The sequence below is a fragment of the Cheilinus undulatus genome, linkage group 24 (assembly GCF_018320785.1).
Source record: "Cheilinus undulatus linkage group 24, ASM1832078v1, whole genome shotgun sequence".
NCBI classification, from domain to species: Eukaryota; Metazoa; Chordata; class Actinopteri; order Labriformes; family Labridae; genus Cheilinus; species Cheilinus undulatus.
This window is the reverse complement of record NC_054888.1, coordinates 1,106,523-1,129,073: the sequence shown is the minus strand read 5'-3', so window position 1 is coordinate 1,129,073 and position 22,551 is coordinate 1,106,523. Positions and strand designations below refer to the sequence as shown.

Below are 22,551 nucleotides of genomic sequence, written 5' to 3'. Positions count from 1 at the left end.
GATATACCCCCTAATCAGAGAAGTTGGAGGTTTAATCCACAACTTTGAACTGATGCTGGATTCTGTGACTATATTGAAAAGCATATAAATGTATTTTATGAAACGAATGAAAAACCTGAGACTACACCGTCAGTATTGTGGGAGACTCTGAAAGTTTATTTAAGAGGGTGTATTATCTCATTCCAAGCATCGAAACGGAAACATGCCAAGGCAGAACAGTTGGATTTAGAAGCCCAGATACACAGACTTGACGCAGAAAATGCACAGTGCCCTTCTTTAGCCAAATTTAATAAGATTTTAACCCTTAAATACAAACTAAATAAGATACTCTCTGCAAAAATTAGTAAAGCCTTTGTTTTTGCAAAGCAGAAATATTTTGAATTCGGAGATAAACCGAATAAACTGCTAGCAAGACAGTTACGCAATTTAGAGAATGAACGTACAATTCATAGAATAAAATCAGACACAGGAGAATTGCTAACCTCCCATTTAAAAATTAATGAAAGATTTCAGCAGTTCTATGAGAGATTATACTCCTCCCAAGTGAGGGCAACACCAGAGGTTATGCAGGAATTTCTAGAGGAATGTAAACTCCCAACGTTAAATCAAACAGATCGTGACTACTTAGGCTCTGAATTGACTTGTGGGGAAATAACAGAAACAATAAAATCACTAAAAAATGGCAAGAGCCCAGGGCCGGATGGCTTTAGTAATGAATTTTATAAGAAGTTTAACAAATTATTAGTACCTTATTTAAACAGGATGTATGGGCATGCGTTTGTAGGTGGAGAGCTTCCCCAGACGCTAAGTGAGGCAACTATAACTCTAATTCCAAAAAAAGGAAAGGACCTAGAAGAAGTCGGGTCCTATAGACCTGTATCTTTGCTTAATACAGATCAAAAGATCCTTACAAAGACTTTGGCTAAAAGACTTAGTACTATGATAGGAAAGCTGGTGCATCCAGACCAGACAGGATTTATTCCTCAAAGACATTCATATTTTAACTTACGACGACTATTTAATGTTATGTAGTCCACACTCTTTCCTGAAGAAGACCTAGATGCTGAAAAGGCCTTTGACCAGGTTGAATGGCCATATTTATTTGCAGTCCTCCATAAATTTCAACTTGGCAATAATTTCATTTCATGGATAAGATTATTATATAAAAATCCCTTGGCTAAAATACTGACCAACCAGACTTGTTCTCCTAATTTTAAATTGTTTAGAGGGACAAGACAAGGCTGTGCTTTAAGCCCTCTACTCTTTGCGCTAGCAATAGAACCTCTTGCTGAAAGAATCCGATTACATCCTGAAATCCATGGATATAACACAAAATACACAGTTAATAAAATATGTTTGTATGCTGATGATATCCTCCTTTTCATTTCTCAACCAAAAATTTCAGTTACTTCAATTTTGTCTGTGATTAATCAGTTTGGATCATTTTCTGGGTATAGAGTGAATTGGGCTAGGAGCGAGCTCATGCCAATTCATCTTATGGATTCTGAGTGGCTCCAACAGGTTCCCTTTAGGACAACAGAAGAGAGGATTACATATTTGGGAATAGTTGTTACAAAAAAATTGTAATTCATTATTTAAGGCCAACTTCAATCCCCTAATAGGAAAGCTTCATAATAATATTCAATTCTGGAGGACACTCCCTATCTCTCTTATAGGAAGAACAAATGCTATTAAGATGATTTTCCTCCCACAGTTGCTGTATCTCTTCCAGAATATTCCTGTATTTATATCTAAAGCATTCTTCAAACGTTTAGATTCTATTGTTCTCGACTTTGTGTGGGGATATAAATTGCATAGAATTGGCAAAGCACACCTCTGTAAACCTAAGACTCAGGGAGGGCTGGCTTTGCCCAATTTTTTGTATTATTATTGGGCTGCCAATGTTCGTTCCATTGCATACTGGTTAGATGATACAGCAGTGCTACCCAGTGGGTTAGAGATGGAAAGGGAGGACTGTTTACCTTTCACCATCAGTGCAATTATCCTGTCACCTATATCAATAAGTAAACATAGTTACCATAGCAATCCAGTTATTCATGATACCATACGTATATGGAAACAAATTACTAAATATTTCAAGCTGAGGGCCATGTCCTTCTTACTCCCTATAGCAGCTAATCCCTCTTTTGTCCTTCCAACTTGGATGGTGCCTTTCTTGGATGGAGAGACTTGGGAATATGTAAGGTTGGAGATTTGTACGTGGAGGGGGTCTTTGCATCATTTCAACAGTTAAAGCACAGATATGTCCTACTGCACCAAGACTTTTTTAAATATCTGCAGGTTAGGAGCTACGTGAGAGCATATTTACCGGGCTTCGAAAATGCAGGGCCAGACAAATTGGATAACTGTTTAAAAGGTCTGGCTGGGTCTGAGAATATAATATCCGGCCTGTATTGTACATTTCAGGATATAGCCCCCAAAACCACAGACACCCTTAAGGCAGTATGGGAGGCAGAACTGGGTAAACAGCTATCAGAGGATACCTGGAACAAAAGCCTGAAAAACGTGCATGCATGCTCTATAAATGCTCGTCATTGTCTAATACAATTCAAAATTTTGCACAGACTGCACTACTCAAAGTCGAAGCTACTCAAAATATTTCCTGACATTTCACCAGGCTGTGATAGATGCAACTTAACGGAAGCGACTTTGACACACAGTTATGCCCTGTGCCCAAGGCTGCAGAATTTTTGGATTGGAATCTTTAAATTTTTTTCAAAGATTTTTGGGGTGGAGATTAAACCTGATCCACTATTGATTATTATGGGAGTAGCAGAAGAACTAAAAGGCTTACAGGTAGTTCAACAGAATCTTCTGTCATATGGGCTTATCACTGCCAAGAAACTCATTCTTTTATTTTGGAAGAAGAAAGAAGTGCCTACTATCAAATTGTGGTTGACTGAATTGACGGACACACTTCATTTAGAAAGAATTAGATTCATTCTCAAAGACAAACTGGATAAATCTGAGAAGATTTGGCACCCATTGGTCTCCTTTTTGCAGAGTTGAATAATCCATCTGGCTTTGCAGATATAGGTTCAGGTGACACTCCAGGGGTGGGCTGAGGTTGGGGTTGGGATGAGAACAGTTTGTTATTGTTCTGTTGTTCACTTTGTACCTAGATAAGAAGATTTTATGTGTATGTGTATGTATGTGTATATATATATGTTTTGTTTTTTTTTTTGCCTACTACTAAGGATGAAAGGACTTATTCATTTCATTAATTATGCCAGGCCTGGATAATTTTTTTTTTTTTTTGTATGTAAAGGAAATTCTTTTAAGTGTAGCGCCATGCATCATGGGATTGATGAGCGGTCGCTGTGTGCCGTGGTAAGCTTCCTGTTAGCGCTAAAATGAAGATAAATAGACACTGGGCTTTAAAACCTAAGAAGCCAGAGAGTCAGTGAGGTTGAAAAGCTCCATGTGCTCCTCATACATCCTACTGCTCGTCTAGCTCCTCCTCCAACGACAGCAGAGATAAAAACGGACCAAGACGACGGAGACCGGTCTGAATTACTGCTAGCACTGACCGTGGCTAACGGCGAGTTTAGCGGCTATGAAGCCGAGGAAGGAACACCAGGGAGGAGGACTTCTACCGTCCATGACAGGTGATGGTGGAGGAAACCTGGCCCCCAACCGCCCTGTCAGCTGAACCGAGTTTCCCTCCTCTGAGGCTAATTAGAGCTGTTGGAAGAGGCCAGACGTCACGCCTCGCTGTGTTGGGTCTAGAGAGGGACGTAGAGACAGGGACTGAGGTTAGCAGCTCTGCCATCATGATGGAGAGGAGGATGAACCGGGACATGTACAAGGTCAGAGTCTGTGAACTAGCTTGGATTGTCAGTGGAGGATGGTGGACACACGTGGACTACAGTAAACACAGCAGGGACTACGACCCTGAGTGAACCATAGTCTCCCTTTATTACCTCTGTTTCTCATCTGTCTGTCTGGATTTGAAGACGCTGGTAGCATGTCAGTGTTATTACATGTTTCAAACATGTTAGCCTGTTCCTGCTGTTTTAGACCTGAATGTTTGGGACACACCGCCGTGTCTGTGGCGTCTTCCTATGATTCGTGTCAGGTAGCTGTGGTGCTGATGGACAGCACACCTGGCCTGTTCACCTGTTCAGCACCTGTCAGTCACGGCGCTGTCCGCGGTGCTGAAATGTTTTAGCTGAAATCTTTCTTCCTCTCGTTCTCCTCCTGTTGATGTTCACCAGAACAAACTGGGAGGTGAAGTGGCTTTAATGGGTGTTTGATCAGACAGGAGTCCTGTTAGGGATTAGCTCTGGGATTTTGTAGTGATCCTGTAGGACGTCTGTGTTTCTGATCCCCCATAATCCCCCGTATCTGTACGTAAATTAGAAATGAGAGGGTGAACCACCGACCATAGTCCAGCACACGTAGGTCCACAGGTAACAGGCTGCTGATCCCGTCATGTCAGTAATCTGAGGCGGTGGTTTTGTTACGGTCTGTGCCTTTTTCTGCACCGTTTTCTGATTGTTAAAAATATAATGAACAGGCTTCAAACGAAGGTATGACATCTACAGCCTCCTTATAGTACTTTTCTTTTAGTTCATTTCAGTTTATCTTCAAATTTCCTTTTGTTTGCCTCGTTTATTAATGTAGACTCTACCGTCCAAACAGAGCCTACGCTGCTGCTCTGGCTCAAACAGCTTCTTTTACCTGGAGTGAAAATGTGTTGATAATAAACTAATATTATCAAGTAAAGCTCATAAGAATAGGGCACCACCGCTTACGCTGATTGGTTATTTAATAACCAATAAAATACTGTAAATATTAATCAATCAAAACCTTTAATTAATTAACAAGAACATTAACAGTAAATCAGTCTCATTTCTAAAGTAGTAAATTCTCATAACATTGACTCTATTTCTCTGCTTAATAGAATGAATTCCTGAACTACGACTGTCTTTTGAAGATTTATTATAAAATCTCAAACTAACAGACATAAATCACAGGTTATATGAATAGATAATGTAAATGAATAAACAGAACATGACTAAATATGGTAAAGAGAAAGGATGCTAGCTTAGTTGGTGAGAGTGGATTATTCTAATAATCCTAACGGAAACATTTGAGCAACGGTGTAAAATTTGGAGCGTGAATTTGGAAGAAAAATAGATCTGAACTAATTTATTGGAGCTTTGGAGACATCAGCACCAGAGAGATGAATTGGATCATACCAGCCGTTCGATGGAGGCGAGGAGGAGAGGACCCGTCTGGAGGGGCCCGGAGGAAGGCGCCTGGCAAGTTCTGAACGCCCGAAGCTACCGCGTGCCAACTCTGGTCCGACCCGGATGGGTTCAAGCTGGGCCGCTGCGGCGCCGATGGGTCGCTCAGACTGTAGGGACGGCTGTACAGACTCTAGTCCACGGACTCTGGGAAGGATTGGCTCTCGTTCAAAAACAGCTCTTGATCGTCCGATTAAAAATCAGATAAACTCAAACGCATCGACACCACGTGACTGCTGGCTCACAGTGAAGTCGACTGTGTGATAAAAAGGAAAAACAAAAACTCTGCGTTACAAAAATCTAGCACGAAGCTATAAAAAGGTTAGGAAAAATCTGGTACTGGATAAGGAAAATTCTAAGTCTGATTGTTTATCAGACTTGGCACAACGCTTGGATCAAGAATGGGCCTAGGAGGCCCAAGGAGACTCAGCAGAGCTCTCCTCAGTGAGCATCTTCTTGGACTGTCCAGACCTGACCGCTCTCTGATCTGAACCCAACTCACTCTGAACTCTTGTGAGTTCTGAAGTTACTCTTATACAGAGGGAGGGGTTTGGGTTTTGAAGCCCTCCCAGTGTTTGATTAAATCCACTCCACCAGATCATCAAGTTAATGGGATAATGTAGAGATAACACAACATGGTTATAAAACTCTACAAGACTATCAATAAACTATCACACAAACATTAGAAACACAGTTCATTGTTTAGACGCACAATTATACATTAGAAAATGTTTCTGCATTTGGGTGTGACGAAACTTGACCACAAGGTGGCAATGTTGATCCAGGGACGATTTTCAGTCTCTGTTCGTCAACTTGGAGAAATACACTAAATTAGATCATAAAACCATAACTCAGTAAGGGAAGATGTCAGAGATTAGTATGACACGTCATTCTGTTCCTTGTAAACAGACTCAACCAAATATGAACATGTCCTGTTAGAAACATAACATTTAAGACAGTTTTTTGATACTTCCAATCCTTGCAGCTTCATGTGGTCGAGATAACACCGGGAATTTACGACATGCGCCTGCTTTCTGCCACGGCTCTGTAGGAAGACAGAGTCCTTAGATTTAGGAGGCGTAGTGCAAAGTTTCTTACAGCTTTCAGGAAGACAGGATTTAGTCTGAGGAGGTTCACCATTTGGTCGACCAATCAAAAGATTCAGATTTTAAGGTGTTCATCTCTGTTGGGAGCTGTCTTTCATCAAAATGGCAGTTTAAGAGTCCTACTGCCTGAGAAACTCTTGTTTTTTGAACGTGGTTCCTTGATAAGTTGTCAGCCATGAGGGAAAGAGAACCCCCCCCCCTTTCAGGGACATTCCTGAAGGATCTCTGAAGGTGTAGGTTTAGGAAGGAGACAGGATCTCTCCCCCTTGTATCATTATCCTTCCTCCATAGAGGGTGTGATATCAACAGCCTTAGATTGTGGTTTCATCTTTAGTTGTTCTGGATGGATCCTCACTACATACGTCTGCCTGATTTCGTCTACTCTCTGGCCTAATTCACTGGCTAGGCTACAGCAGCTGATCTGTAAGGTGGACTGTTACTGGTGTGTGAAACAGGCAGCAGGTACAGCATCATCTGCAGAAACAATCAGTAAAACAATCATATTAATGTTTGGCGTGAGACTTCTCACTCTCATGAATGAACGGAGGGACGGCGCTCCCTCCTCTGACTGATCAGCTGCTGATAGATGAGCATTTATTGATCATGGATGGCTGCAGATTAAAATATAATACAGTAAAAATAGAAACGTAAAGGAAGGACAAAGGGAATGTCTCCTGCTTTATGTTGCCTTTCATGTGGAACTAAAAAAATGATTTTTTTTGGAAATTCCAGTTTTTATCCTGTAGCTCCGCCCCTGCCCACGCCACATCCTCATCTTTATTTCCCTATGATTTTAACCATCAGACTGACAGCAGCACCCTCACACACTCAGGTATACAGGGAACATGTTCTCCATCAAACACTCCCGTCACGTTCAGACTCATGTTCATTTATGTCTCTGGTGACGCCGTCACAACCTCAGCAAATAAACACGGATGTCTGGGACCCCGGTTTACCAGGCTGTCCTGGCGTGGTTACAGCTGCAGTGACGGTCATAAAACAGGGGAAGACTCAGGATGACGTTAGGTAGGTGTTTATGAAAGTACGTATGATCCGCCTGGTGGCGCTGCCCCGTCTGCTCGCTCTCATTGGTTGTTGTGGGTACTCCGTCAGCGGCACTACGACCTAGAATCGTAAATATCAAACTCAGGGTCTGGGAGGCTACGGCGTGATTTGGAGCAGTAAATGAGTCGTGTTGACGCCACACACATGCAGACTACTCAGACAAACAATCGTTTACGTCGAGGCTCCAGTCGGGACACGCCCCCATGATCGTCGGGGAGGAAAATCTTGGCTAAAATCAGATTTAAAATCCTGCAGTGTGTGGCCGGCCTAAGGCGTAGATACGGAGTCAGCTGACCGAGGGCGCCATCAGGTGGGAGGGAGGACTGACACAACCCCCCCTCTGCTCCAGGGGCGTGGGAAAATAATCTGCTTTAGGGTGGAGTCTGGGCTGGATGGTTCCTGACCTGGTTTCCCTGGAGCCCCCTTCACTGGTCTAAGCTATATATGACCTCAAGCATGTCTAACTTTCCTTTTCCTGGATGTGCACTACAAAGACTACCATAAGGAATCTGGGAACCAGATCTTAGTTAGCACAGGGGCGGGGCCAAGCAGACAGACGGGGTCATAATCAGGGGTCTAAGGGTCTCTGTGGATACAGTTCTGTATAATCCACTTCATTTTAAGTCTTCGTCAAAGTCGGGATCTTGAAGTCCTTTGACTGGTCTGTGAATGTGAAGTTCATGTGGTCCTGCAGGGCACTCTGGTCCTGGTCTACGGTGGAACAGTTCCTCTAAGAGAAGGTTCCTCTGACAGAGAACACAGAGACACAGAGGAACCAGACCTGTCAGACCAGGAACTAAAGCCAAAGCCCGGGTAGAGGGGTTCAGAGAACGCCGTGTTCACGGTGTGGAGGTGGATCAGCGAGCCGGAGGAGACGGTGTAGAAGGACAGGGCGCCAGCAGGATGGTCGACGTAGACCGCTACTCTGTGAGAGACAGAGGACGACGGCGAGGGCAAGGGCATGGCGAGGGTTCGCCTCTCCTTGTTGTGGTAGACGTAGAACACGTCATCGGACACGTGAAGACTCCAGGAATGCTCGTTCTTCCCAAAGCTGCAGTGATCCCAGTTTCCTGTCCGGCTGATTCGCCTGTAACTCACCGCCACGTAGACCAGTCCTCTGCACGCCACCTCCCAGTAACAGCGACCGGTCAGAGCGTCTCTACACAGCAGCTGAGGACTCTGCTCGAACCGGTCTGGGTGATCCGGGTACGACTGATCCTCCTCCACCAGGGTCGCCGTCCTGCGGTCGTCGGACAGTCGGAGCCGCCTGTTCACCGTGGCGGCGTCGATCGTGAGCTCGCTGGAGTCTGATGGAGGGAACAAAGTCTGACGTCAGAGGTCTGGTGGGGTTTGAGACCGGCTGAGCTACAGAGGTTAAATAAAGGGGCACTTACACTTCCTCAGACCTGGTCTCAGCCACGAGACCCCGACAGGATCCATCCTATAGGGGGACGGGAGGTCATGAGTTCACAGCTAGAGTAGTTGGACTCTAAGGACCAGTGACTAATAATACCTCAGGGTGTCCAGTCTCCAGAGGGGATCCTTCAGTCCAGCAGATAGCAGGTCCAGTCCAGAGCCTCCTGGATGGTTGTAGGTCAGGTTCAGCTCTCTCAGGTGGGACGGGTTGGCGCTAAGGGCTGAGGCAAGAAAGGAACAGCCTTCCTGGGTGATCAGACAGCCTGAGAGCCTGAAAACACACAAAAAAACCCAGGTCTACAAAGGTCCAAAACCCTGGCACCAACGTGAGCCTGCCAAGAGGACTACTGGAGGAGCCATGGGTCCTGGATGCTGTGGGTCTGTCCTGGTTGACAGGACTCATCAACCATCATTGAAGTCAGATAAACAGCATGATGTCCCAACTAATGAGGTAATCCAGACCCCAGGAGGATCAGGGATCAGGGATCCAGCTCTTGGTCAAGAGAAACTTCTACTACAGTTTGTTCTGGTCTTGTATGCAGAAGTCTGGACAGGAACCAAAATACCCGTTCTGTACCATCCTACTTTTGTGGCACCCTTCTTCAGGAGGGTCAGACCCACCTACCTGACCCTTAAGGCTGGATCTGGACCCAGTGCAGGCTCAGACCACCACCTCCTAAGTAGGGGCAACGGATGTGGAAACGGAAGACAGACCAGCACTACCATACTTAACCAGTGACCCAGACCAGACCATTTGGTGGAAACCACCATAAGGAGGGAGCCTCTACTCCAGACCACGTTAGGGTTCATCTTACCTCAGAGTCTCCAGATGACAGTCCGGGTTCTGCAGCCCAGCAGACAGAAACTTCAGTCCTGAATCCTTCAGGTCGTTGTTGCTCAGGTCCAGGTCTCTCAGTCTGGAGGTCTGTGAGCTGAGGACTGAGGACAGAGCTTCACAGCTCCTCTCTGAGAGGTTACAGCCACCCAACCTGGAGAGGGAACAGTCATGAAGAAGAGGTCTTCTGACCTGGATGTGGTCAGGTATGGTTTTACTCACCGGGCCGTCCTAGAGGCTTTGACCACAGGCAGCAGGTGCAGGAGAGCCTCCTCTGAACCAGAGTACTTCTTCAGGTCAAACACATTCAGATCTTCTTCTGATGACAGTAAGATGAAGACCAGAGCTGACCACTGAGCAGGAGACAGTCTATCTGTGGAGAGAGGTCCTGGTCTCAGGGCCTGTTGGATCTGCTCCACTAGAGAACGGTCCTTCAGTTCATTCAGACAGTGGAACAGGTTGATGCTCCTCTCTGGGGAGATCTCCGCTTCAACCTTCTTTTTGATGTACTCCACTGTTTCCTGATTGGACTGTGAACTACTTCCTGTTGGCGTCAGCAGATCTCGTAGGAGATTCTGATTGGTCTGCAGTGAGAGACCAAAGAGGAAGCGGAGGAACAGGTCCAGGTGTCCGTTAGGACTCAGTAGGGCCCGGTCTACGGCGCTCTGGTAGAGCTTAGCCAACGTTGCGAGTGGTGCCGGGTCGTCCTCCATCAGGTTGACTCCAGAGTTGGTGAAGGTCTGATGGACATGAACAGCAGCCAGAAACTCCTGAACACTCAGATGGATGAAGCAGAAGACCTGGTCCTGGTACAGTCCTCTCTCCTCTCTGAAGACCTGTGTGAACACTCCTGAGTACACTGAGGCTGCTCTGATATCGATGCCACAGTCCATCAGGTCTGGTTCATAGAAGATCAGGTTCCCTTTCTGCAGCTGCTCAAAAGCCAGCTTACCCAGAGACCGGATCATCTTTCTGCTCTCTGGACTCCAGAGTGGACCAGTCTCAGCTCCTCCATCGTACTTGACGCTCTTCACTTTGGTCTGAACCACCAGGAAGTGGATGTACATCTCAGTCAGGGTCTTGGGCAGCTCTCCTCTCTTGGTGGTCTTCAGCAGATCCTCCAGAACTGTAGCAGTGATCCAGCAGAAGACCGGGATGTGGCACATGATGTGGAGGCTTCTGGAGGTCTTGATGTGGGAGATGATTGTGCTGGCCTGATCCTCATCTCTGAACCTCTTCCTGAAGTACTCCTCCTTCTGAGGGTCAGTGAACCCTCTGACCTCCGTCACCATGTCAACACACCTAGGAGGGATCTGATTGGCTGCTGCAGGTCGTGTGGTTATCCAGAGGCGAGCAGATGGAAGCAGGTTCCCCCTGATGAGGTTAGTCAGCAGCACACCCACTGAGGTGGACTGGCTAACATCAGTCAGGATCTCATTGTTGGTGAAGTCCAGAGGAAGTCGACACTCATCCAGACCGTCAAAGATGAAGACCACCTGGAAGTCCTCAAACCTGCAGAGTCCTGCTTCTTTGGTTTCAGTAAAGAAGTGATGAAGGAGCTCCACCAAGCTGAACTCTTTCTCTTTCAGCACATTCAGCTCTCTGAAAGTGAATGGAAATGTGAACTGGATGTCCTGGTTGGCTCTGCCTTCAGCCCAGTCCAGAGTGAACTTCTGGGTTAAGACTGTTTTCCCGATGCCAGCCACGCCCTTCGTCATCACTGTTCTGATTGGTCGGTCTCTTCTTGGTGAGGCTGGTTTTGATATTGTCGGTCCCACCTCCCGTTCATCCCAAAAAACAGTCTGAAAGATGTCTCTACACCTGATGGTAGTCTCTGGTCTGTGCGGTCTCCTGGATGTGGTCTCGATCCGTCTGACCTCGTGTTCCTCGTTGACCTCTCCAGTCTCTCCCTCAGTGATGAAGAGCTCTGTGTAGATCTGGTTCAGAGGGGTTCCTGCTTTATTTAATCCCTCAAACACACACTGGAACCGTTCCTTTAGGGTGGACTTCACCTGACGCTGACAGACCTCTGAGCTCTCTGCACAAAAGATCCAGAAGAACGCCATCAGAAGATCCTAAATACTGTTAACGGTGATGGAACTGAGACAAGAACACCTGACTAAAGACAGACGCAGAACAGACGGAACACTGAAGACAACAACAGCACAGACGGAACACTGAAGACAACGACAGCACAGACGGAACACTGAAGACAACAACAGCACAGACGGAACACTGAAGACAACAACGGCACAGACGGAACACTGAAGACAAAACCAGCACAGACGGAACACTGAAGACAACAACAGCACAGACGGAACACTGAAGACAACGACAGCACAGACAGAACACTGAAGACAACAACAGCACAGACGGAACACTGAAGACAACAACAGCACAGACGGAACACTGAAGAACACTGAAGACAACAACGGCACAGACGGAACACTGAAGACAAAACCAGCACAGACGGAACACTGAAGACAACAACAGCACAGACGGAACACTGAAGACAACAACGGCACAGACGGAACACTGAAGACAACGACAGCACAGACGGAACACTGAAGACAACAACAGCACAGACGGAACACTGAAGACAACAACAGCACAGACGGAACACTGAAGACAACAACAGCACAGACAGAACACTGAAGACAACGACAGCACAGACGGAACACTGAAGACAACAACAGCACAGACGGAACACTGAAGACAACAACAGCACAGACGGAACACTGAAGACAACAACAGCACAGACAGAACACTGAAGACAACGACAGCACAGACGGAACACTGAAGACAACAACAGCACAGACGGAACACTGAAGACAACGACAGCACAGACGGAACACTGAAGAACACTGAAGACAACAACAGCACAGACGGAACACTGAAGACAACGACAGCACAGACGGAACACTGAAGAACACTGAAGACAACAACAGCACAGACGGAACACTGAAGACAACAACAGAACAGACGGAACACTGAAGACAACAACAGAACAGACGGAACACTGAAGAACACTGAAGACAACAACAGCACAGACGGAACACTGAAGACAACAACAGAACAGACGGAACACTGAAGAACACTGAAGACAACAACAGAACAGACGGAACACTGAAGACAACAACAGAACAGACGGAACACTGAAGACAACAACAGCACAGACGGAACACTGAAGAACACTGAAGACAACAACAGCACAGACGGAACACTGAAGACAACAACAGAACAGACGGAACACTGAAGACAACAACAGAACAGACGGAACACTGAAGACAACAACAGCACAGACGGAACACTGAAGACAACAACAGAACAGACGGAACACTGAAGACAACGACAGCACAGACGGAACACTGAAGACAACAACAGCACAGACGGAACACTGAAGACAACGACAGCACAGACGGAACACTGAAGACAACAACAGCACAGACGGAACACTGAAGAACACTGAAGACAACAACAGCACAGACGGAACACTGAAGAACACTGAAGACAACAACAGCACAGACGGAACACTGAAGACAACAACAGAACAGACGGAACACTGAAGACAACGACAGCACAGACGGAACACTGAAGACAACAACAGCACAGACGGAACACTGAAGACAACAACAGCACAGACGGAACACTGAAGACAACAACAGAACAGACGGAACACTGAAGACAACGACAGCACAGACGGAACACTGAAGACAACAACAGAACAGACGGAACACTGAAGACAACAACAGCACAGACGGAACACTGAAGACAACAACAGAACAGACGGAACACTGAAGACAACGACAGCACAGACGGAACACTGAAGACAACGAAGGCACAGACGGAACACTGAAGACAACAACAGCACAGACGGAACACTGAAGACAACAACAGAACAGACGGAACACTGAAAACAACGACAGCACAGACGGAACACTGAAGAACACTGAAGACAACAACAGAACAGACGGAACACTAAAGACAACGACAGCACAGACGGAACACTGAAGACAACGAAGGCACAGACGGAACACTGAAGAAAACAACAGAACAGACGGAACACTGAAGACAACAACAGCACAGACGGAACACTGAAGACAACGACAGCACAGACGGAACACTGAAGACAACGACAGCACAGACGGAACACTGAAGACAACGACAGCACAGACGGAACACTGAAGACAACGACAGCACAGACGGAACACTGAAAACAACGACAGCACAGACGGAACACTGAAGACAACGACAGCACAGACGGAACACTGAAGACAACGAAGGCACAGACGGAACACTGAAGACAACAACAGCACAGACGGAACACTGAAGACAACGACAGCACAGACGGAACACTGAAGAACACTGAAGACAACGACAGCACAGACGGAACACTGAAGACAACGACAGCACAGACGGAACACTGAAGAACACTGAAGACAACGACAGCACAGACGGAACACTGAAGAACACTGAAGACAACAACAGCACAGACGGAACACTGAAGACAACAACAGCACAGACGGAACACTGAAGACAACAACAGCACAGACGGAACACTGAAGACAACGACAGCACAGACGGAACACTGAAGAACACTGAAGACAACAACAGCACAGACGGAACACTGAAGACAACAACAGAACAGACGGAACACTGAAGACAACGACAGCACAGACGGAACACTGAAGACAACGACAGCACAGACGGAACACTGAAGACAACAACGGCACAGACGGAACACTGAAGAACACTAAAGAAAACCACAGCACAGACGGAACACTGAAGAACACTGAAGACAACGACAGCACAGACTGAACACTGAAGACAACGACAGCACAGACGGAACACTGAAGACAACAACGGCACAGACGGAACACTGAAGACAACAACAGAACAGACGGAACACTGAAGACAACAACAGCACAGACGGAACACTGAAGACAACAACAGAACAGACGGAACACTGAAGACAACGACAGAACAGATGGAACACTGAAGACAACGAAGGTACAGACGGAACACTGAAGAACACTAAAGAAAACCACAGCACAGACGGAACACTGAAGAACACTGAAGACAACGACAGCACAGACTGAACACTGAAGACAACGACAGCACAGACGGAACACTGAAGACAACGAAGGCACAGACGGAACACTGAAGAACACTAAAGAAAACCACAGCACAGACGGAACACTGAAGAACACTGAAGACAACGACAGCACAGACTGAACACTGAAGACAACGACAGCACAGACTGAACACTGAAGACAACGACAGCACAGACTGAACACTGAAGACAACGACAGCACAGACGGAACACTGAAGACAACAACGGCACAGACGGAACACTGAAGACAACAACAGAACAGACGGAACACTGAAGACAACGACAGAACAGATGGAACACTGAAGACAACGACAGCACAGACGGAACACTGAAGAACACTAAAGAAAACCACAGCACAGACGGAACACTGAAGAACACTGAAGACAACGACAGCACAGACTGAACACTGAAGACAACGACAGCGCAGACGGAACACTGAAGACAACGAAGGCACAGACGGAACACTGAAGACAACAACAGAACAGACGGAACACTGAAGACAACAACAGCACAGACGGAACACTGAAGAACACTGAAGACAACAACAGCACAGACGGAACACTGAAGACAACAACAGCACAGACGGAACACTGAAGACAACGAAGGCACAGACGGAACACTGAAGACAACAACAGAACAGACGGAACACTGAAGACAACAACAGCACAGACGGAACACTGAAGACAACAACAGCACAGATGGAACACTGAAGAACACTGAAGACAACAACAGCACAGACGGAACACTGAAGACAACAACAGCACAGACGGAACACTGAAGAACACTGAAGAAAACCACAGCACAGACGGAACACTGAAGAACACTGAAGACAACGACAGCACAGACTGAACACTGAAGACAACGACAGCACAGACGGAACACTGAAGACAACGACAGCACAGACGGAACACTGAAGACAACGACAGCACAGACTGAACACTGAAGACAACGACAGCACAGACTGAACACTGAAGACAACGACAGCACAGACGGAACACTGAAGACAACAACGGCACAGACGGAACACTGAAGACAACAACAGAACAGACGGAACACTGAAGACAACAACAGCACAGACGGAACACTGAAGACAACAACAGAACAGACGGAACACTGAAGACAACGACAGAACAGATGGAACACTGAAGACAACGAAGGTACAGACGGAACACTGAAGAACACTAAAGAAAACCACAGCACAGACGGAACACTGAAGAACACTGAAGACAACGACAGCACAGACTGAACACTGAAGACAACGACAGCACAGACGGAACACTGAAGACAACGAAGGCACAGACGGAACACTGAAGACAACAACAGAACAGACGGAACACTGAAGACAACGACAGCACAGACGGAACACTGAAGACAACGAAGGCACAGACGGAACACTGAAGACAACAACAGAACAGACGGAACACTGAAGACAACAACAGCACAGATGGAACACTGAAGAACACTGAAGACAACAACAGCACAGACGGAACACTGAAGAACACTGAAGACAACAACAGCACAGACGGAACACTGAAGACAACAACAGCACAGACGGAACACTGAAGAACACTGAAGACAACGACAGCACAGACTGAACACTGAAGACAACGACAGCACAGACGGAACACTGAAGACAACGAAGGCACAGACGGAACACTGAAGACAACAACAGAACAGACGGAACACTGAAGACAACAACAGCACAGACGGAACACTGAAGACAACAACAGCACAGATGGAACACTGAAGAACACTGAAGACAACAACAGCACAGACGGAACACTGAAGAACACTGAAGACAACAACAGCACAGACGGAACACTGAAGAACACTGAAGACAACAACAGCACAGACGGAACACTGAAGACAACGACAGAACAGACGGAACACTGAAGAACACTGAAGACAACGACAGCACAGACGGAACACTGAAGACAACAACAGCACAGATGGAACACTGAAGACAACAACAGCACAGACGGAACACTGAAGAACACTGAAGACAACGACAGCACAGACGGAACACTGAAGACAACGACAGCACAGACGGAACACTGAAGAACACTGAAGACAACGACAGAACAGACGGAACACTGAAGAACACTGAAGACAACGACAGCACAGACGGAACACTGAAGACAACAACAGAACAGACGGAACACTGAAGACAACAACAGCACAGACGGAACACTGAAGAACACTGAAGACAACGACAGCACAGACGGAACACTGAAGAACACTGAAGACAACGACAGCACAGACGGAACACTGAAGACAACAACAGCACAGATGGAACACTGAAGAACACTGAAGACAACGACAGCACAGACGGAACACTGAAGACAACAACAGCACAGACGGAACACTGAAGAACACTGAAGACAACGACAGAACAGACGGAACACTGAAGAACACTGAAGACAACGACAGCACAGACGGAACACTGAAGACAACAACAGAACAGACGGAACACTGAAGACAACAACAGCACAGACGGAACACTGAAGAACACTGAAGACAACGACAGCACAGACGGAACACTGAAGACAACAACAGCACAGACGGAACACTGAAGACAACAACAGCACAGACGGAACACTGAAGACAACAACAGCACAGACGGAACACTGAAGACAACAACAGCACAGACGGAACACTGAAGAACACTGAAGACAACGACAGCACAGACGGAACACTGAAGAACACTGAAGACAACGACAGCACAGACGGAACACTGAAGACAACAACAGCACAGATGGAACACTGAAGAACACTGAAGACAACGACAGCACAGACGGAACACTGAAGACAACAACAGCACAGACGGAACACTGAAGAACACTGAAGACAACGACAGAACAGACGGAACACTGAAGAACACTGAAGACAACGACAGCACAGACGGAACACTGAAGACAACGACAGCACAGACGGAACACTGAAGACAACGACAGCACAGACGGAACACTGAAGAAAACTGAAGACAACGACAGCACAGACTGAACACTGAAGACAACAACAGCACAGACGGAACACTGAAGACAACAACAGCACAGACGGAACACTGAAGACAACAACAGCACAGACGGAACACTGAAGACAACAACAGCACAGACGGAACACTGAAGAACACTGAAGACAACGACAGCACAGACGGAACACTGAAGAACACTGAAGACAACGACAGCACAGACGGAACACTGAAGACAACGACAGCACAGACGGAACACTGAAGAACACTGAAGACAACAACAGCACAGACGGAACACTGAAGAACACTGAAGACAACAACAGCACAGACGGAACACTGAAGACAACAACAGCACAGACGGAACACTGAAGACAACAACAGCACAGACGGAACACTGACGACAACGACAGCACAGACGGAACGCTGAAGACAACGACAGCACAGACGGATCATGACAGAGACGTAATGCAGAGCATCAGGACAGCACACTGATGACAGAATATAATGTTATGCTGTAACAGTTAGGTGTAATTTCTGGAATGTTATCATCACAAACATTCTCCTTCCTCTCCTCAGTGACAGTCTTATATTTTCCATCAACCTCATCTGTCCCTCATATCAAACATGTTGAACCATCTTACTGTTCCACAGACGGTCAGCCAGCTCCTTCCATGCTGAAGACAACAACAGCACAGGCGGAACACTGAAGACAACGACAGAACAGGTGGAACACTGAAGACAGACAGCACAGACGGAACACTGAAGACAACAGTAGACAGCACAGGCGGAACACTGAAGACAACAGGGCTGAAATCCTGGGGCACAGGGGAACACTGAAGACACGAAGGCACAGGCGGAACACTGAACTGACCTCAACAACAGCACAGGCGGAACACTGAAGACAACGACAGCACAGGCGGAACACTGAGATCACTGAGACAGAGCTGAGGATGGACCACATTACCAGGCGGAACACTGAAGACAACCACAGCACAGACGGAACACTGAAGAACACTAGACAGACAGCACAGAGCGGAACACTGAAGACAGAGCCAGTCTGAGACTGTAATGTTAGCACTGTAGTGTTACACTGAAGACAACAACAGCACAGGCCAGACACTGAAGACAGCGACAGCACTTCTCTTCCCCTCCTTCAAAATAAAAGCACTTAATACCACAGTGTTAGAGGGGAACTCCTCAGATCAGAGTGGTAAATATTTCACTGATGCTGCCTGATACTGGTGTGCTGTCAGGACACCAGTTAGCTTCACCAGCAGAACCACTGGAAACTGTGGGAACCATCACTGTACCTCTTCACAGCAGGAGGGCTCAAACACTGAAGAGACAGCAACAGGACAGCACAGGCTGAACACTGAAGACAGGACAGCACAGGCGGAACACTGAGGAGCTGAAGAGGAGGCACAGGCGGAACAGTCAGAGACAGCCAGAGAAAAATCAGAGACCACAGAGAAAAATCAGAGACCACAGAGAACACTGAGAGACAACGACAGAACAGAGACAGAACACTGAAGACAACGAAAATCAGAGACCACAGAAAAAAAGGCACAGAGACCACTGAGAGAAAAATCAGAGACCACAGAGAAAATCAGAGACCACAGAGAAAACATCAGAGACCACAGACAGCAAAATCAGAGACACAGAGCAAAATCGACAGCACAGAGCAAAATCAGAGACAACAGCACAAAACACTGAAGAACCACAGAGAAAACCACAGACACAGAGACACTGAAAAACACTGAAGACAGAGACAGCACAGAGAACACTGAAGACAAGACAGCACAGAGGAACACTGAAGACAACGAGAGCACAGAGAACACTGAAGAAATCAGAGACAGCAGAGAACACTGAAGAACATCAGAGACCACAGAGAAAAATCAGAGACCACAGAGAAAAATCAGAGACCACAGAGAAAAATCAGAGACCACAGAGAAAAATCAGAGACCACAGAGCAAAATCAGAGAAATAAGAGAAATCAGAGAAATCAGAGAAATCAGAGAAAACTCAGAGAAATCAGAGAAAAATCAGAGAGAAATCAGAGAAAAATCAGAGAAGACTCAGAGAAATCAGAGAAATCAGAGAAGACTCAGAGAAATCAGAGAAATCAGAGAAAACTCAGAGAAATCAGAGAAATCAGAGAAAAATCAGAGAAATCAGAGAAATCAGAGAAATCAGAGAAGACTCAGAGAAATCAGAGAAATCGGAGAAATCGGAGAAGACTCAGAGAAATCAGAGAAGACTCAGAGAAATCTGAGAAATCAGAGAAGACTCAGAGAAATCTGAGAAATCAGAGAAGACTCAGAGAAACCAGAGTTTTTTCAGCGGTTTCAGACACTAAAAGGGTTTACATTTGTTCTGGATCAGAGACTGAAGGCTGACCTCTCTGCAGCAGACTGGTGGTGTCTTTTAAATGTAATAAGGAAATCCTGTGACTGATCACTCTTATAGGACACACAGCTCGGTCCAGGTCCAGGTTTAGATCCAGGTCCAGGTCCAGGTCCATGTCTTAGCCCACGTTTAGAGGGAGTGGGGCCGTCCTCTGGGTCCTGGTTCTTGCTCATGGCGTGAGTTCTTTCACCTGCAGTTGAAACAGATAACTGAGTATCGTGTCTAAAATGTTCCTAATATTTTGGCCATTTTAATAACACAGTACATGAGGGGATCAGAACATTAGAGAACACTTGTTTACTGTGATGTTGGATTCTATTGGACGTTGTGACTGTGCTCCTTATCTCGGCTCACAGGTCGAGGGAAGACCTGGACTAGAAAACCAAAAATCACCGTTGATAACATGACGGATTATCAAAGTGATTATCAAAGTTCACCTGGTCAGGTATCCTCCAGAAACAGCAGCTCTAAAATAAGACTGTTAATGGTAAAGTGGGTGGAGGGGTTTCTTACCTGTAGCTGGAGGTTAAACAGGAGAACGAACTGTGTCACAGCTCTCAGAGTAAACTTTAAACAGGAAGTGACCAACAGGGGGGCGGGTCTGCGTCAAACATTAACCAGGTGAACTACCTGCAGACAGATAAAGTAAGGCTGCTCAGTTACGGAACACTGTTATTGTTAAGATGCATGAGGTCAAGATTATCATTATTGATTAACAACATCAGCAGCACATCTGTATTACCTTAAACTGTAGAAACTATGCTTCTGTCAGATGAAGAGATCAAAGTCAGAGTTAAAGGATCAAAGTCAGAATTATTAGATCAAAGTCGGAATTCTGAGATAAAAGTCAGAATTAAAGGATCAAAGTCAGAATTATTAGATCAAAGTCGGAATTCTGAGATAAAAGTCAGAATTCTGAGATAAAAGTCAGAATTAAAGGATCAAAGTCAGAATTATTAGATCAAAGTCAGAATTCTCAGATCAAAGTCAGAATTATTAGATCAAAGTCAGAATTATTAGATCAAAGTCAGAATTATTAGATCAAAGTCAGAATTATTAGATCAAAGTCAGAATTATTAGATCAAAGTCAGAATTCTCAGATCAAAGTCAGAATTATTAGATCAAAGTCAGAATTATTAGATCAAAGTCAGAATTATTAGATCAAAGTCAGAATTATTAGATCAAAGTCAGAATCCTGAGATCAAAGTCAGAGTTAAAGGATCAAAGTCAGAATTATGAGATCAAAGTCGGAATTCTGAGATTAAAGTCAGAATTAAAGGATCAAAGTCAGAATTATGAGATCAAAGTCGGAATTCTGAGATAAAAGTCAGAATTCTGAGATCAGAGCTGGAATTAAAGGATCAAAGTCAGAATTATGAGATCAAAGCTGGAATTAAGGGATCAAAGTCAGAATTCTGAGATCAAAGCTGGAATTAAAGGATCAAAGTCAGAATTCTGAGATCAAAGCTGGAATTAAAGGATCAAAGTCGGAATTCTGAGATCAAAGCTGGAATTAAAGGATCAAAGTCGGAATTCTGAGATCAAAGCTGGAATTAAAGGATCAAAGTCAGAATTCTGAGATCAAAGCTGGAATTAAAGGATCAAAGTCAGAATTTAGAGATCAATGTCCGAATCCTGAGATCAAATTTCTTCTGTGATTTTATTCCCACATTCACTCAGTCTCAGTCATCCAGGTGAGCTTCTACCTGACGGTGGTCTTTCAGGGTTAGATCCATGCTCCTGGTCTCCAGATGGTGTGCTGACCCACTCATCCATCTTCAGGAGGCCCTTTTGTTATAACCGGGCTCAGGGAAGTCTCATAGAGAGAACAGACACATAGTTTAAAGGAATAACAAATGTATATTTGTCAGTAAAACATGATAAAACTGATCAAATAAGGAATGTGCTACGTAAATGGGAGCTATCAGTCATGTCTGGAATGTATGGATGAGGGAATGTATGGTGTGATTGTCATGAGATGTCGGCAGCAGGCCCAGCTGGCTGATCTACCTGACTGAAGGCCCTGCTCAGGTGAGCAGCAATTACCTGACGACTCCTCACAGCCCCACCCCCTAATGCCAACTCCAAACACCTGACAGAGGAAAACATGGCTGAGAACAGCGCATGGAGGGAATCAGGCAGAGGTGAAACTGAATGGGAGGGGTCGTCATACTTTCTACCGTAGGATGATTGACCTGAGCAGGAACAGGATCTGTACTGGTCCAGTCTGACTCTGCTCTTTGCTCCACAGATCTGATCAGTAATCATCCAATCACTGAATCAGGTTTCATCATCCTGGTCCTGTAGATCATTCACATCTCTGCAGTCCGCTGTTATCGTCTGTCTCCATAAAGGCCGTCTACCCC

General features: G+C 45.8%; 1 protein-coding gene across 1 annotated transcript; it reads right to left on the bottom strand.

The window, feature by feature from the left end:
• Positions 1-4,920: 4,920 nt before the first annotated feature.
• On the bottom strand, positions 4,921-20,300 carry LOC121506512 (NLR family CARD domain-containing protein 3-like). Its single transcript, XM_041782356.1, has 9 exons — positions 20,177-20,300; positions 19,090-19,187; positions 18,651-18,674; positions 18,421-18,511; positions 9,918-11,733; positions 9,676-9,849; positions 8,958-9,131; positions 8,839-8,885; positions 4,921-8,751 (listed from the first exon to the last, which is right to left on the bottom strand). Exons 1-9 carry the CDS (start codon positions 20,298-20,300, stop codon positions 8,156-8,158), a joined length of 3,144 nt encoding a protein of 1,047 aa, XP_041638290.1. The 3' UTR covers positions 4,921-8,155.
• Between the last annotated feature and the right edge of the window lie 2,251 nt (positions 20,301-22,551).

Bases quoted from the DNA above. Each gene is read 5' to 3' on its own strand.
- LOC121506512 (XM_041782356.1), bottom strand. From the start codon at position 20,300: ATGGACCTGGACCTGGACCTGGATCTAAACCTGGACCTGGACCGAGCT. The intron at 19,188-20,176 runs GTCAGCCTTCAG...CCTCCTCTTCAG, and splicing joins CACCAGTCTGCTGCAGAGAG to CTCCTCAGTGTTCCGCCTGT. The intron at 8,752-8,838 runs GTAAGTGCCCCT...TCCCTCCATCAG, and splicing joins GAGACCAGGTCTGAGGAAGT to ACTCCAGCGAGCTCACGATC.